General features: G+C 39.6%; 1 protein-coding gene across 1 annotated transcript in view; it reads right to left on the bottom strand.

Annotated features, from left to right (window-relative positions):
* Positions 1-13,896, bottom strand: part of oplah (5-oxoprolinase, ATP-hydrolysing) — a 35,173-nt gene extending 21,277 nt beyond the window's left edge. Inside the window, exons 1-4 of the mRNA XM_084048448.1 lie at positions 13,832-13,896; positions 12,176-12,390; positions 9,292-9,483; positions 164-278 (exon numbers count right to left, since the gene is read on the bottom strand). Of these exons, the coding sequence (XP_083904574.1) occupies positions 164-278; positions 9,292-9,483; positions 12,176-12,346 (478 nt within the window). The 5' untranslated portion in view covers positions 12,347-12,390; positions 13,832-13,896. The remainder of the gene's footprint in view (positions 1-163; positions 279-9,291; positions 9,484-12,175; positions 12,391-13,831) is intronic.
* Between the last annotated feature and the right edge of the window lie 299 nt (positions 13,897-14,195).

Raw genomic sequence — 14,195 nt, 5'->3', positions numbered from 1 at the left:
AAACATTTTTTTTTCGTTATCAAACCACATAAAAAGACGATCCCGAGATATATCGGGATACGCAGGTAACGGGTGGATTTAATGTCCCGAGATATCTCGGGATTGGCAGTATATGTGTTAAGAAACATACACTATTTAATTTCACATAGTTTGATTGTGATACCTGTGACAATGCGTTTGGGCTCCTTCCTGGGCAGCTGGCAGCCATCTTGTCTGAGGACGACTCGCTCGTCCACCTCAATGACCTCATCATACAGAACATCAGGCATTGACACTTCCTGTTTGAGCATGCACACACACACACACACAGTGCAAAAATTTTGATTTATCCCTTAGAAATTCCTGAGGCAGGCAAAGTAACAAAAGGAAGTGTTGCCTGTCTAAAAAAGCTGTGCATTTTAAACTGTCATGCACCAAAAATTGCAGCTCTACACGCTCACAACACATCACAGCGTATAATTGATATATAATTGAAGTACAGTACGGTATAAATCAGGCATTAGTGTGTCAATATTAAACAATCATGAGTTCTTTCAAAGTGCATCTTGCACAGGTGTGTGTGTGTGTGTGTGTGTGTGTGTGTGTGTGTGTGTGTGTGTGTGTGTGTGTGTGTGTGTGTGTGTGTGTGTGTGTGTGTGTGTGTGTGTGTGTGTGTGTGTGTGTGTGTGTGTGTGTGTGTCCAGGGAAAACTCCACTACCCCATAGATAAGGATAAGATAGTTTCTCTAATGCTTCAATGACTGGTGTTTACCACCACTTATCTCTCATAGTAATAAAAAGCAGTGGCAATTATTATCTTGTGTCAGACCCTCAAACTAATGACGAGACTGTACTGTAGGCCTAAATTAACCTTTTATGAGGGTTAGCATTAATTTGTTTGACAATTGGTTTTAAACATGTTACGGTATTACAGCATTATAAGAGGAGGATTATAACTATGCATTTCAAAGATCAGTGTAAGAATACTGGATTTCACTTTTTTTACGGGGCCAGAGCTCTGCTCTGGACACGTATTGTTATTCGCATTATTCTGTCACTTCTTCTTCTGCCACTTTTCGCAGTTCTGGCTGAACCGCGCTGTCGGTTTTTACGAAACTCGGCCATATGGTAGATGGTCATGAAAAACGATCAAAAAATAATTCTCACAATCTTTCGTCCAAAGGTGGCGCTATAGCACTCAATTGAAAATGCCAACTTTGACCAGGTACAATTCATGCCCTGTTTGACCTACAGCCATGAAACTTGGATACACATATGCGTCTCCTCATGCTTAACAACTTTCACCCTCTGACTTTTGACCTCTGACCTTTAGATCTCCCACCATTTTGAATTATATGAAAAACAGTCATTGGCTCCTAACTTCTGCATTTTTTCACTTATGGAAAATCCGTTGGAAATTTTTGTAGAAAGTGGTCCAAAGTTCAAGTACGAAACGTTTCGTGCAGATTGCTCAAAAATCCCAGGAGGAGATAGATTTTAACTATTACAGTTTTATGAAAATTATTCATCTGTGCCTAAAACATACATGCAGACTCACATTTCTTTGAAACTTTGCAGAAATGTACAGGGTCATTCCAAATATCACTGAAACCAATCTTACTCCAATTGGCCAAAAGGGGGCGCTATAGCAATTTTTTGAAAAGGCAGACTTTAAACAGGCATAAGTCATGCCTCGTTTGGCCGAAAGTCGTGAAACTTGCTTACACATGTGCCTTGACTCATGAGGAACACACGTATCGATTTGACCATTAAGCTCCGCCCTTAGATTTTCCGCAATTTTGAGCAGTTTGAAAAATACTTGTTTTTGCCAGTTCTGGCTTAACCGTGCATACGCTTTTTACGAAACTCGGCCATATGGTAGATGCTCATGAAAAACTACCAAGAAATAATTCTCATACTCATTCGTCAAAGGGTGGCGCTATAGCACTCAATTGAAAGTGCCAACTTTGAACAGGTACAACTCATGCCCTGTTTGACCTACAACCATGAAACTTCGATACACACATGCGTCTCTTCATGCCCGACAACTTTCGTGGTCTGACTTTTGACCTCTGACCTTTAGATCTCCCACCATTTTGAATTATATGAAAAACAGTCATTGGCTCCTAACTTCTGCATTTTTTCACTTATGGAAAATCCGTTGGAAATTTTTGTAGGCAGTGGTCCAAAGTTCATGTGTAAAATGTTTCGTGCAGATTGCTCAAAAATCCCAGGAGGAGATAGATTTTAACTATTACAGTTTTATGAAAATTATTCATCTGTGCCTAAAACATACATGCAGACTCACATTTCTTTGAAACTTGGCAGAAATGTACAGGGTCATTCCAAATATCACTGAAACCAATCTCACTCCAATTGGCCAAAAGGGGGCGCTATAGCAATTTTTTGAAAAGGCAGACTTTAAACAGGCATAAGTCATGCCTCGTTTGGCCGAAAGTCGTGAAACTTGCTTACACATGTGCCTTGACTCATGAGGAACACATCTATCTCTTTGACCAGTAAGCTCCGCCCTTAGATTGTCCGCAATTTTGAGCAGTTTGAAAAACACTTAAACCCAGGATTTTTCAGCTATTTGCGTGAAACTGTATCATCTGTGTGATCTCCTTTTTCACAGTGACTTATCTGTTGGGCCAATGGCGTCTCCCTTAAATGAATGCCTCACAATCTCAGGGTCGCCAGTTCAAGCCTCACTTGATGCAGACTTAATTTAAGTTGAATTGCAAACAACATGACTGTATCATTGAATACATGTGCAACTGGTAAAGGTAATGATGAAATGCTTCTTGGAGAGAGTATGTTTTTGCAATGTATGACAAACTTCATTGTGAAAATAACCGATCTACAATCTCAAAACTTTTCAGATAGCAACATGTTTCTGAGCTTGTAGATCGGCTGCTTTCACTGGTTCACTTTTATCTTCAACAGATGACCTCAGCCTGGACAAAGCTATAGCCCTATAGGTAGTGTCTCAGCCTGTGAATCCAAAGGTCGAGAGTTTGATTCCTGTCAATGGCAATAGGTTGAGATGTCAATGGGTGAGGTTTTTCACCTGGGATTGCCCCCCTGCGTCCTATATATGACCACCTCAGCTGGGTTGGGCTGAAAAGAATATTCGCCTGTTGGAATCATTTGCTTTGTCTCAATTTCAATCTATTCCCTTTCCATGTCTTATTGTGCTATTATTACGGGGCCAGAGCTCAGCTCTGGACCTGTTTTTTTATTGGCAGTATTCTGTCACTTCTTCTGCCACTTTTCGCAGTTCTGGCTGAACCGTGCAGTCGCTTTTTACGAAACTCTGCCATAAGGTAGATGGTCATGAAAAACGATCAAGAAATAATTCTCACAATCTTTCGTCCAAAGGTGGCGCTATAGCACTCAATTGAAAATGGCAACTTTGAACAGGTACAACTCATGCCCTGTTTGACCTAGAGTAATGAAACTTGAATACACATATGCGTCTCCTCATGCTGAACAACTTTCACCCTCTGACTTTTGACCTCTGACCTTTAGATCTCCCAGCATTTTGCATTATATGAATAACAGTCATTGGCTCCTAACTTCTGCATTTTTTCACTTATGGAAAATCCGTTGGAAATTTTTGTAGGCAGAGGTCCAAAGTTCAAGTGTTAAACGTTTCGTGCAGATTGCTCAAAAATCCCAGGAGGAGATAGATTTTAACTATTGCAGTTTTATGAAAATTATTCATCTGCCCCTAACACATACATTCAAGACTCACATTTCTTTGAAACTTTGCAGAAATGTACAGGGTCATTCCAAATATCACTGAAACCAATCTTACTCCAATTGGCCAAAAGGGGGCGCTATAGCAATTTTTTGAAAAGGCAGACTTTAAACAGGCATAAGTCATGCCTCGTTTGGCCGAAAGTCGTGAAACTTGCTTACACATGTGCCTTGACTCATGAGGAACACATCTATCGCTTTGACCAGTAAGTGCCGCCCTTAGATTGTCCGCAATTTTGAGCAGTTTGAAAAACACTTAAACCCAGGATTTTTCAGCTATTTGCGTGAAACTGTATCATCTGTGTGATCTCCTTTTTCACAGTTACTTGTCTGTTGGGCCAATGGTGTCTCCCTTAAATGAATGCCTCACAATCTCAAGGTTGCCAGTTCAAGCCTCACTTGATGCAGACTTAATTTAAGTTGAATTGCAAACAACATGACTGTATCAATGAATACATATGCAAATGGTAAAGATAACCTGAAATGCTTATTTGAGAGTACGTTTTTTCAACGTATGACATACTTCATTCTGAAAATAGCTGATCTACAATCTCACAACTTTTCATGGTTTGTGAGCTTGTAGATCGGCTACTTTCACTAGTTTTGGATCTGAGGAGATGTACAATTTCTTCATTGGTAAATGGTTTGTGAACGAGTGATCTTAGTGTTAGTGAAACAGGGGCTTGGTTCATGAAAGAAGGCAAGAGTTTATGATCTTCAACAGACAATATCAGCCTGGACAAAGCTATAGCACTATAGTTAGTGTTGCAGCCTATTAGTCTGAAGGTTGAGAGTTCGAATCCTGTTAATGGCAGTAGGTTGAGATGTCCAATCAAACCATTATGTTTCCATCTCTCTCTCTCATCAATCTATTGTTTCCATGTCACTCTCTCTCTCTTCAATCTATTCCGTTTCCATGTCTCTCTCTCTCTCTCTATTCACTGGCCCCGTATTATCGCTGCTTGCAGCTATATTGATAATTGTTTTTCGCTCCCTCTCAATTGAAGGCTACTCTTAGTTCTGGCTGAACCGTGCTGTCGCTTTTTACGAAACTCGGCCATATGGTAGATGGTCATGAAAAACGATCAAGAAATAATTATCACAATCTTTCGTCAAAAGGTGGCGCTATAGCACTCAATTGAAAATGCCAACTTTGAACAGGTACAACTCATGCCCTGTTTGACCTACAGCAATAAAACTTCAATACACACATGTGTCTACTCATGATGAACAACTTTCACACTCTGACTTTTGACCTCTGACCTTTAGATCTCCCACCATTTTGAATTATATGAAAAACAGTCATTGGCTCCTAACTTCTGCATTTTTTCACTTATGGAAAATCCGTTGGAAATTTTTGTAGGCAGTGGTCCAAAGTTCATGTGTAAAATGTTTTGTGCAGATTGCTCAAAAATCCCAGGAGGAGATAGATTTTAACTATTACAGTTTTATGAAAATTATTCATCTGTGCCTAAAACATTCATGCAGACTCACATTTCTTTGAAACTTGGCAGAAATGTACAGGGTCATTCCAAATATCACTGAAACCAATCTCACTCCAATTGGCCAAAAGGGGGCGCTATAGCAATTTTTTGAAAAGGCATACTTTAAACAGGCATAAGTCATTCCTCGTTTGGCCGAAAGTCGTGAAACTTGCTTACACATGTGCCTTGACTCATGAGGAACACATCTATCGCTTTGACCAGTAAGCTCCGCCCTTAGATTGTCCGCAATTTTGAGCAGTTTGAAAAACACTTAAACCCAGGATTTTTCAGCTATTTGCGTGAAACTGTATCATCTGTGTGATCTCCTTTTTCACAGTTACTTATCTGTTGGGCCAATGGCGTCTCCCTTAAATGAAGGCCTCACAATCTCAGGGTCGCCAGTTCAAGCCTCACTTGATGCAGACTTAATTTAAGTTGAATTGCAAACAACATGACTGTATCATTGAATACATGTGCAACTGTTAAAGGTAATGATGAAATGCGTCTTGGAGAGAGTATGTTTTTTTAATGTATGACAAACTTCATTGTGAAAATAACCGATCTACAATCTCAAAACTTTTCAGATAGCAACATGTTTCTGAGCTTGTAGATCGGCTGCTTTCACTGGTTCACTTTTATCTTCAACAGATGACCTCAGCCTGGACAAAGCTATAGCGGTATAGGTAGTGTCTCAGCCTGTGAATCCAAAGGTCGAGAGTTTGATTCCTGTCAATGGCAATAGGTTGAGATGTTAATGGGTGAGGTTTTTCACCTGGGATTGCCCCTCTGCGTCCTATATATGACCACCTCAGCTGGGTTGGGCTAAAAAGAATTTTCGCCTGTTGGAATCATTTGCTTTGTCTCAATTTCAATCTATTCCCTTTCCATGTCTTATTGTGCTATTATTACGGGGCCAGAGCTCAGCTCTGGACCTGTTTTGTTATTGGCAGTATTCTGTCACTTCTTCTGCCACTTTTCGCAGTTCTGGCTGAACCGTGCAGTCGCTTTTTACGAAACTCGGCCATATGGTAGATGGTCATGAAAAACGATCAAGAAATAATTCTCACAATCTTTCGTCCAAAGGTGGCGCTATAGCACTCAATTGAAAATGGCAACTTTGAACAGGTACAACTCATGCCCTGTTTGACCTAGAGCCATGAAACTTGAATACACATATGCGTCTCCTCATGCTGAACAACTTTCACCCTCTGACTTTTGACCTCTGACCTTTAGATCTCCCACCATTTTGCATTATATGAAAAACAGTCATTGGCTCCTAACTTCTGCATTTTTTCACTTATGGAAAATCCGTTGGAAATTTTTGTATGCAGAGGTCCAAAGTTCAAGTGTTAAACGTTTCGTGCAGATTGCTCAAAAATCCCAGGAGGAGATAGATTTTAACTATTACAGTTTTATGAAAATTATTCATCTGTGCCTAAAACATACATGCAGACTCACATTTCTTTGAAACTTTGCAGAAATGTACAGGGTCATTCCAAATATCACTCAAACCAATCTCACTCCAATTGGCCAAAAGCGGGCGCTATAGCAATTTTTTGAAAAGGCAGACTTTAAACAGGCATAAGTCTCGTTTGGCCGAAAGTCGTGAAACTTGCTTACACATGTGCCTTGACTCATGAGGAACACACGTATCGATTTGACCATTAAGCTCCGCCCTTAGATTGTCCGCAATTTTGAGCAGTTTGAAAAACACTTAAACCCAGGATTTTTCAGCTATTTGCGTGAAACTGTATCATCTGTGTGATCTCCTTTTTCACAGTTACTTGTCTGTTGGGCCAATGGCGTCTCCCTTAAATGAATGCCTCACAATGTCGAGGTCGCCAGTTCAAGCCTCACTTGATGCAGACTTAATTTAAGTTGAATTGCAAACAACATGACTGTATCAATGAATACATGTGCAAATGGTAAAGATAACCTGAAATGCTTATTTGAGAGTACGTTTTTTCAACGTATGACATACTTTATCTGAAAATAGCTGATCTACAATCTCACAACTTTTCATGGTTTGTGAGCTTGTAGATCGGCTACTTTCACTAGTTTTGGTTCTGAGGAGATGTACAATTTCTTCATTGGTAAATGGTTTGTGAACGAGTGATCTTAGTGTTAGTGAAACAGGGGCTTGGTTCATGAAAGAAGGCAAGAGTTTATGATCTTCAACAGACAATATCAGCCTGGACAAAGCTATAGCACTATAGGTAGTGTTGCAGCCTATTAGTCTGAAGGTTGAGAGTTCGAATCCTGTTAATGGCAGTAGGTTGAGATGTCCAATCAAACCATTATGTTTCCATCTCTCTCTCATCAATCTATTGTTTCCATGTCACTCTCTCTCTCTTCAATCTATTCCGTTTCCATGTCTCTCTCTCTCTCTATTCCCTGGCCCCGTATTATCGCTGCTTGCAGCTATATTTTAAGGTTGTTTTGCATAAGAATCAGGGGTGTGTGTGGCCTAGGATTGATAAGTGACCAGTAAAACCACTAATGGAACACTGGGCTGGGGGCAAACTTCAAACCTGAAGCCTCCATTCATTCCCTGAGACACAATGAGGTCCCTCATTGTGTCTCAGCTAGGGGTGTAACGATACATTTTAACAGCGATACGATACGCATCACGATACATGGTTGACGATATGATACATTGACGATATTGGTTCATTCATGGTGATACGATACGATACGATTCAATGATTTAAAAATAGATATAGTAACTATTTAACCAAAAAATATAATCTGTGTGAAACGTGTGGATAGTGCAGATATTTTTAAGGGAAAAATTAATTAATTTTTTTTAATTAATTAATTAAATCATTATGAATATAAATAAGGAAACAGTGATTCTCTGGCAAATATATGGACATTGCATTCGAACACATATGGACAAACCCGCACCTTGACATGAACCCAGAGATTACACACATTTATCGATTAACCAAGTGTAGCTATATGAAATGGAAAGGTAATGAAACCCCTCTTTCTCTTTTTTCTTCTTAAAATGGCTAAATGCAAAGTACTTAGTATCGATAAAATCGATTATTTGCATTGAAAAGCGATTCGATATGATTATTTGCATTGCAAAACGATTCAATTCGATACAAAGTCAAACGATACGATATTTTTCTGTTTGCATATCGATATAGTAAATTGTTGGAAATTAAAATACATTTTTCGATGCAGTTACTATATCGTTACACCTCTAGTCTCAGCTACTAAAGAATAGCATACATAATCCCAAAACACTATGTGGCCGAAACACATATGTGTTGCTTAAATGTATGTCCTCCAGTTTCCCCGAACCACTAGTGTTTTACATTCCCTTAATGCAATAAATAAATAAATAACATGGAATCTGCACCTGAACAGTGAATTTGTCTTTGACTTCATTCAATAACAGGCTGGCAATCAACAGCTTAAGCCTATAGGCCCAGTCCAATAATGTCACTATCAGAGCATTGTATAGTAGATTGAAATCTTCCATATAGACAACAATAGTTATTTGCAATATCTGTTTCAACACAGTGAGACATTTTCCCACTGTTGCAGACAGTGTAGCTTGTGATACCTTGAGGGCTGAACCCATTATCATAGACAGCGATAATAACACTGTTCATTTCTTTTCCCTATTTTTGTTCAGGGAAACAGCCTAAAGAAGACATTCTCTCTCACATTACATCACGACAAGAGAGAACACTTGAACCATTGGCTCACACAAAAGGCTTTCACATCAGGGGACTTTCATTGTTCCCTTGTGTGTAAGTCCAATTCCAAGTGAGGCCAATGTCAACAGAGCAAAACTCCCAACTCAGGCTACTAAAGGCTACTGCACTAAACAGTACCATAAAAGCATTTTATATTTACAATTCATAGAAAATATGGAGTCTCATGAAATGGCTTTGGCCAGTTAACGACTTGAGCCCTATGTTATGCTTTTGTTTTTGTAGAGAAAATAGCTGATCTACAAGCGAAGCTCACAACGTATCATCATGATACGACGTGTTGTATATTTTTATGTTTTGCCTATAATAAGTGAAGAGATGAAAGTACTACTGACCAAATCAAACAGCTTTGGTCTGGCCTGTGTGCCAATATGCAGCAGGTCCTTGAAGCCCTTGGTGACCAGGAGGGCGGTCCTTTCTCCCTCCCTCTCCAGGAGCGCATTGGTCGCCACCGTGGTGCCCATCCTGATCCAGCCAATCAGAGAGGTGTCCACGGGCTGGTCGCGGGGAAAAACCCGCCCTGTTTCCTGTCAGCACACACACACATGCACACGCCGCGCGCACACACACACACACACACACATACACACACACGCAAAAATGTGAGTCCAATCCAGATAATGGCAGATGATGAAAAATGGACAGACACAGAAATTCAGACACATGTACATATCTGTATGAAAACATTCACATGCATATTGTGCACTGGTGACGTTATAACTGGTTTGAATTAATTTGGAATCAAATTAGCAGCCCATTCCTTCCTAAAAAGTCTACTTTCAAACACACTTTTGATAAAATGTATTAATAAAAGTGGTCCTCAAACTTTTTAATTTCAAGGACCCCCGTAACTCTGAGAGTGCATGAGTGGAACCCCCTCAAGGAACCCTCAGGTGGTGCGCTATGAGCTTGTAGATCTGCTATTTTTGAAAAATCGTGAAAATTTGACAAAAATCTAAAATGACAGAGATGCGTTCCCAGATTGAATGGGTTAAAGCAAAACAAAATTCATGACTGGAAAGCTTTGTCAGGCCAAGCCCCAATCTGTGATTTGTGAAACAGTGTGAAAGGTGCCCCCCACCCCACACACGCACACACACACACATACTAGTGCTGTGTTTCCCAACATGGGAGGGAGGGATGATCACATGGCATGAGGCCGTGTCTGTTTGGAGTTAGTCCAACATTCTAACAAATTGATTGCTTTCATGCAATCTCTGTCTGTACTTTATGTTAATGTGATATCAGTCAAACTTGTCATTTAGAATATATTATCCTGTAACTTTAACATAGATAACTCCCACATAGTGAAGCACCGTAATAACATTGTTAAGAACATTTTACCACTTTCAACTGGGCATCCCTATTTTGGGCATGTCATTATATTGTCAAAAATAGTCAACAAATAACAATAACAATACCGTTTTATAAGGGAGCTTAAAATACCTTTTTCTTCATAGTTTAATTGTATTTTTTTATCTAGCACCCGTCGCAATTCTTTTTGGATGTGCATGCACCACCTAGACTGCATCTGACTGAGAAATTTAATCCATGGGTTTGGTCAAAACCATGTCTGCAGAGACAGTGGAGTTTATCCGTGTGTATAGTACAGGGACCAAAAAACAGAGTGGGAAAGTACACTGATGTCGGAAAAAGTTGTCAACGATGAATGCTAAAGTGATAATCAATATCTATACTTGCAATATAGCCACAACTATGTTATAAATGGCATTAGGTATGTGGTGGCTCCACTCAAAACCAACCGATCATACCTGCACGGACACGTGCAGACAAGTTGGCACGTATGTGTGCACGCAGGCACACACACACGCGTGCGCACAGGCACACACACACACACACACACACAGTCACACACAGGGGCGCCGATTTATTTATGTAGATGTCGGAGGTTTTTTATTTTTATTTTTTTGTGATGAGTTTGTGATGGGTGCTCGTCATCTCTCCTGGGTGCTTTAGCCCCGAGGCACCCACAGTATCGGCGCCCTTGGTCACACACAGAGTCACACTTTAACAAGTAAATACGAAAGTATGATTATGCATGCACACTGACAAACACACACGCATACTCAAAATCCACTGGCCTCCTATCTTTCTCATAAGGTGTTTGCACTCTCTATTCATGACCTTGCCATAGCATTTTAATGAATATGCTTTGTTAAAGGTACTTCATGCACTTTAAACACTTAAGAATGTTATGAACTGGAATACAGATTAAATAAATACATTGGACAAGTTCTGTTTAATATGTATATTTTCTTTTTGACTGCAACATATAGGCTACAGTAGATACAGTAGTAGGGCAGTGGTACTCAATACTCAAACTCGAACTCCAAGGACCCCCATAAGTCTGAGACTGTACAAATGGAACCAAATGGGTTAATTTGGTTCAATTCGTACGCTCTCAGAGTTACAGAACTCTAGGGTCCATTTTGAACCCCTTCAAGGAACCCTGACAGTCCCTGGACCCCACGTTGAGAACCACTGCAGCAAGGTATACAGTATCTAACTTCAGTATCCCAGGGAATGTGAAATTCCAAATTGGTTACTCTATACACCAATGACTGTGTATATTGATGCTGTTTTTTGCACACCGATCAGGTTATAAAAAATGTTTACACAATTTACACACTTTCTACTTTATTACTTATTACTGCCTAGTACCCTACTTATAACTGTTATTACATTACTTATATTATACCTTGTGTTATATATGTTGGACATTGTTAGCACAGTATGGTGGAGTCTGCCATTTCACTGCACATACAGTACATGAATGAGCATGTGACAAATAAAATGTCTTGAGTCTTGAAGTGACTGGTATGTGATCTTTTGTTTTTTTCAAAGTAGTCACTTAAAATGTAATAAAAAAAACTAGAGGGTGACAAAAAGATGAAGCCCAATTTCTATTTTGAAAAGTTTTTTTGAAATAAAGAAAATAATAAAATATATATTTTTTTAAACATTTCCTCCCATTTCTGTCTGTAATGACATGGCCAAAAGGCCAGTTGGCAAGAACTAAACATTTTCAGATGGGGGGTTCCCAGCCAAATATATATCGGTAGTTCTAAAGTTTGATAACTACCGATTTAGAAGGCATTTGTAGAATTGGACTCAGGCCTTAATAGGTTAAATGTGAAAGCTAAGGGGTGGCAATTGCCATCGCCTGGAAGCCCAAATGACACCCCTGTCCCTCCCTACCTGCTCCAGGACTCTGCGGATCCCCTCTGTGGGGGCATCCCTGTAGTTCTGAGGGTCCCGGGACAGCAGTTTCAGAACTCTCTCCCGGCCATCTGGCAGCCTGGCGAACACGTCGGTGAACGTGCCACCGCGGTCTATGGCAAAGTCAAATTTCCCTTTGGTCTCAGCCATATTATGGAACAGAGAAAATGAGCTGTTCCTGAGTCTGTGAAGTTCTGAAACATGAAAGAGACAGAGAGGGAAATTATAGTGACTGTCTCCACTCCTTCAAAGAGATAATGCTGATCAAACATACATTATTGACAAATAATCAAACATCAACACTGCTAATGCATAGGCGAACCTGCAAGAAATTCTTATATATTTGTTCTTCAGTCATTGTTTACGCATTATAGTTATATTTTACATGACTACAAGCTAAACTGGCCTATGTATCTTTAAAGTTCCACATTTTCCTTCACTGACTTCTTTGCTTTTGGCTGAATCAGTGGTGGAAAGTATCTTATTACATTTACTCAAGTAATAATAATAATACAACTTTATTTATGTAGCACCCTCTCAAAACTGGTGCAGAAAACAATGTCGGAATGCAAGTACAATTTTTAGGTACTTTTACTTTACTGGAGCATTTCCAATTTTCAGTACTTTTACTTCTACTTCACTACATCTCAGAGGCAAATATTGTACATTTACTCCACTACAATTATTTTACAACTTTAGTTACTAGTTACTTTGAAGATTTCGATTATTATTACAAAACACACTAAACACTTCAGCCCTATATTATATTTCGGCCATTTGAAAATAGCAGATCTACAAGGTCACAATGCAATGTGAGCTTGTAGATCTGCTATTTTCAAAAGATTTTAATACATTTTATACATTTGAAAACTGGGGCATTCTGCATAATGTGTACTTTCTACTTTTGATACTTTAAGTATATTTTGATACCAATACCTTTGTACTTTTTTGTATTTTTAATTCCGGACTTTTACTTTTAACATAGTATTTCTTTCTACATTGCAGTATTGATATGTTTACTTATACTTAAGAGTACTTTTTCCACCACTGACTACAAGCTAAACTGGCCTATGTATCTTTAAAGCTTCACATGTTCCTTCACTGACTTCTTTGCTTTTACCTTTTACGAAATTACCTGCGAGTATAATAGAAGTATAATAGACCCCTTAACAGACATCACACTGTTTGCAAGCGTCATACTGGTTGCAAATGAAACCCAGTCTGTCAGGTCTCGCTAGGGCGCACAGCACTAGCCAACACACAAGAGGGGGTTGGGGTGCACTGAAACAAGCGCACCCGAAACAACAGGTTGAGAATTGATTGCATGAAACAATCACATGTGCATCCAGTTTCAATGTTGGTAAACAAATAATTGGTCTATAATAAGTAGCATATGGCTCCCAAACAGTAGAGCTACGATATTACAACTACACTGTTGAGAGCGCACAGCCTTTTACATGTCTGCAGGGCATGCATGTTTCCAACGTTTAGTTATTGCTGTGCATGTAGGCTATGCCTATGTAGTAGCCTAGTCAATGCAATGTCCTCTGCACAGTGTGCACCTCATGCCGAACAGTTAAGACAGACAGACTATAATAATGATTGCTGCAGGCTGGCACCTGCTAGCCTTCTTACCTTCTCTGTTGCAGCGCGTTGAGATCTGGTAATCTGTACAATGTGTTCACACTTTAGAGTAATCCTCTTCTCTCAGTCCCTCCCCCTTTACAGTAACCCTGGCAGCAGGAGTATTTTATTTACTCCACTGCGCCCTCTACAGACCCGGTCTATATATATATAGTAAATACAATAATTTACGTCTGGTGTTCAGGCCAAAAAGTGTATTATACAGAGAGGGTGAGGTCCTGAAAGGCTTCCCACCCTGGAGAATAGACTTTCAACAACACAAAACAGCCTTTGTTTCGGTGCAGCAGCGAAATAGTTTTGTTTATTTCTTTTACTAAAGACGGAGACCTCGCACGGCAGTGGAATTTTCGGTCTA

Source organism: Gymnoscopelus microlampas, assembly GCF_963454915.1.
Source record: "Gymnoscopelus microlampas genome assembly, chromosome: 22".
Classification (NCBI taxonomy): Eukaryota; Metazoa; Chordata; class Actinopteri; order Myctophiformes; family Myctophidae; genus Gymnoscopelus; species Gymnoscopelus microlampas.
The sequence above is the reverse complement of the archived record's forward strand: the minus strand, read 5'-3'. Positions and strand labels throughout refer to the sequence as shown.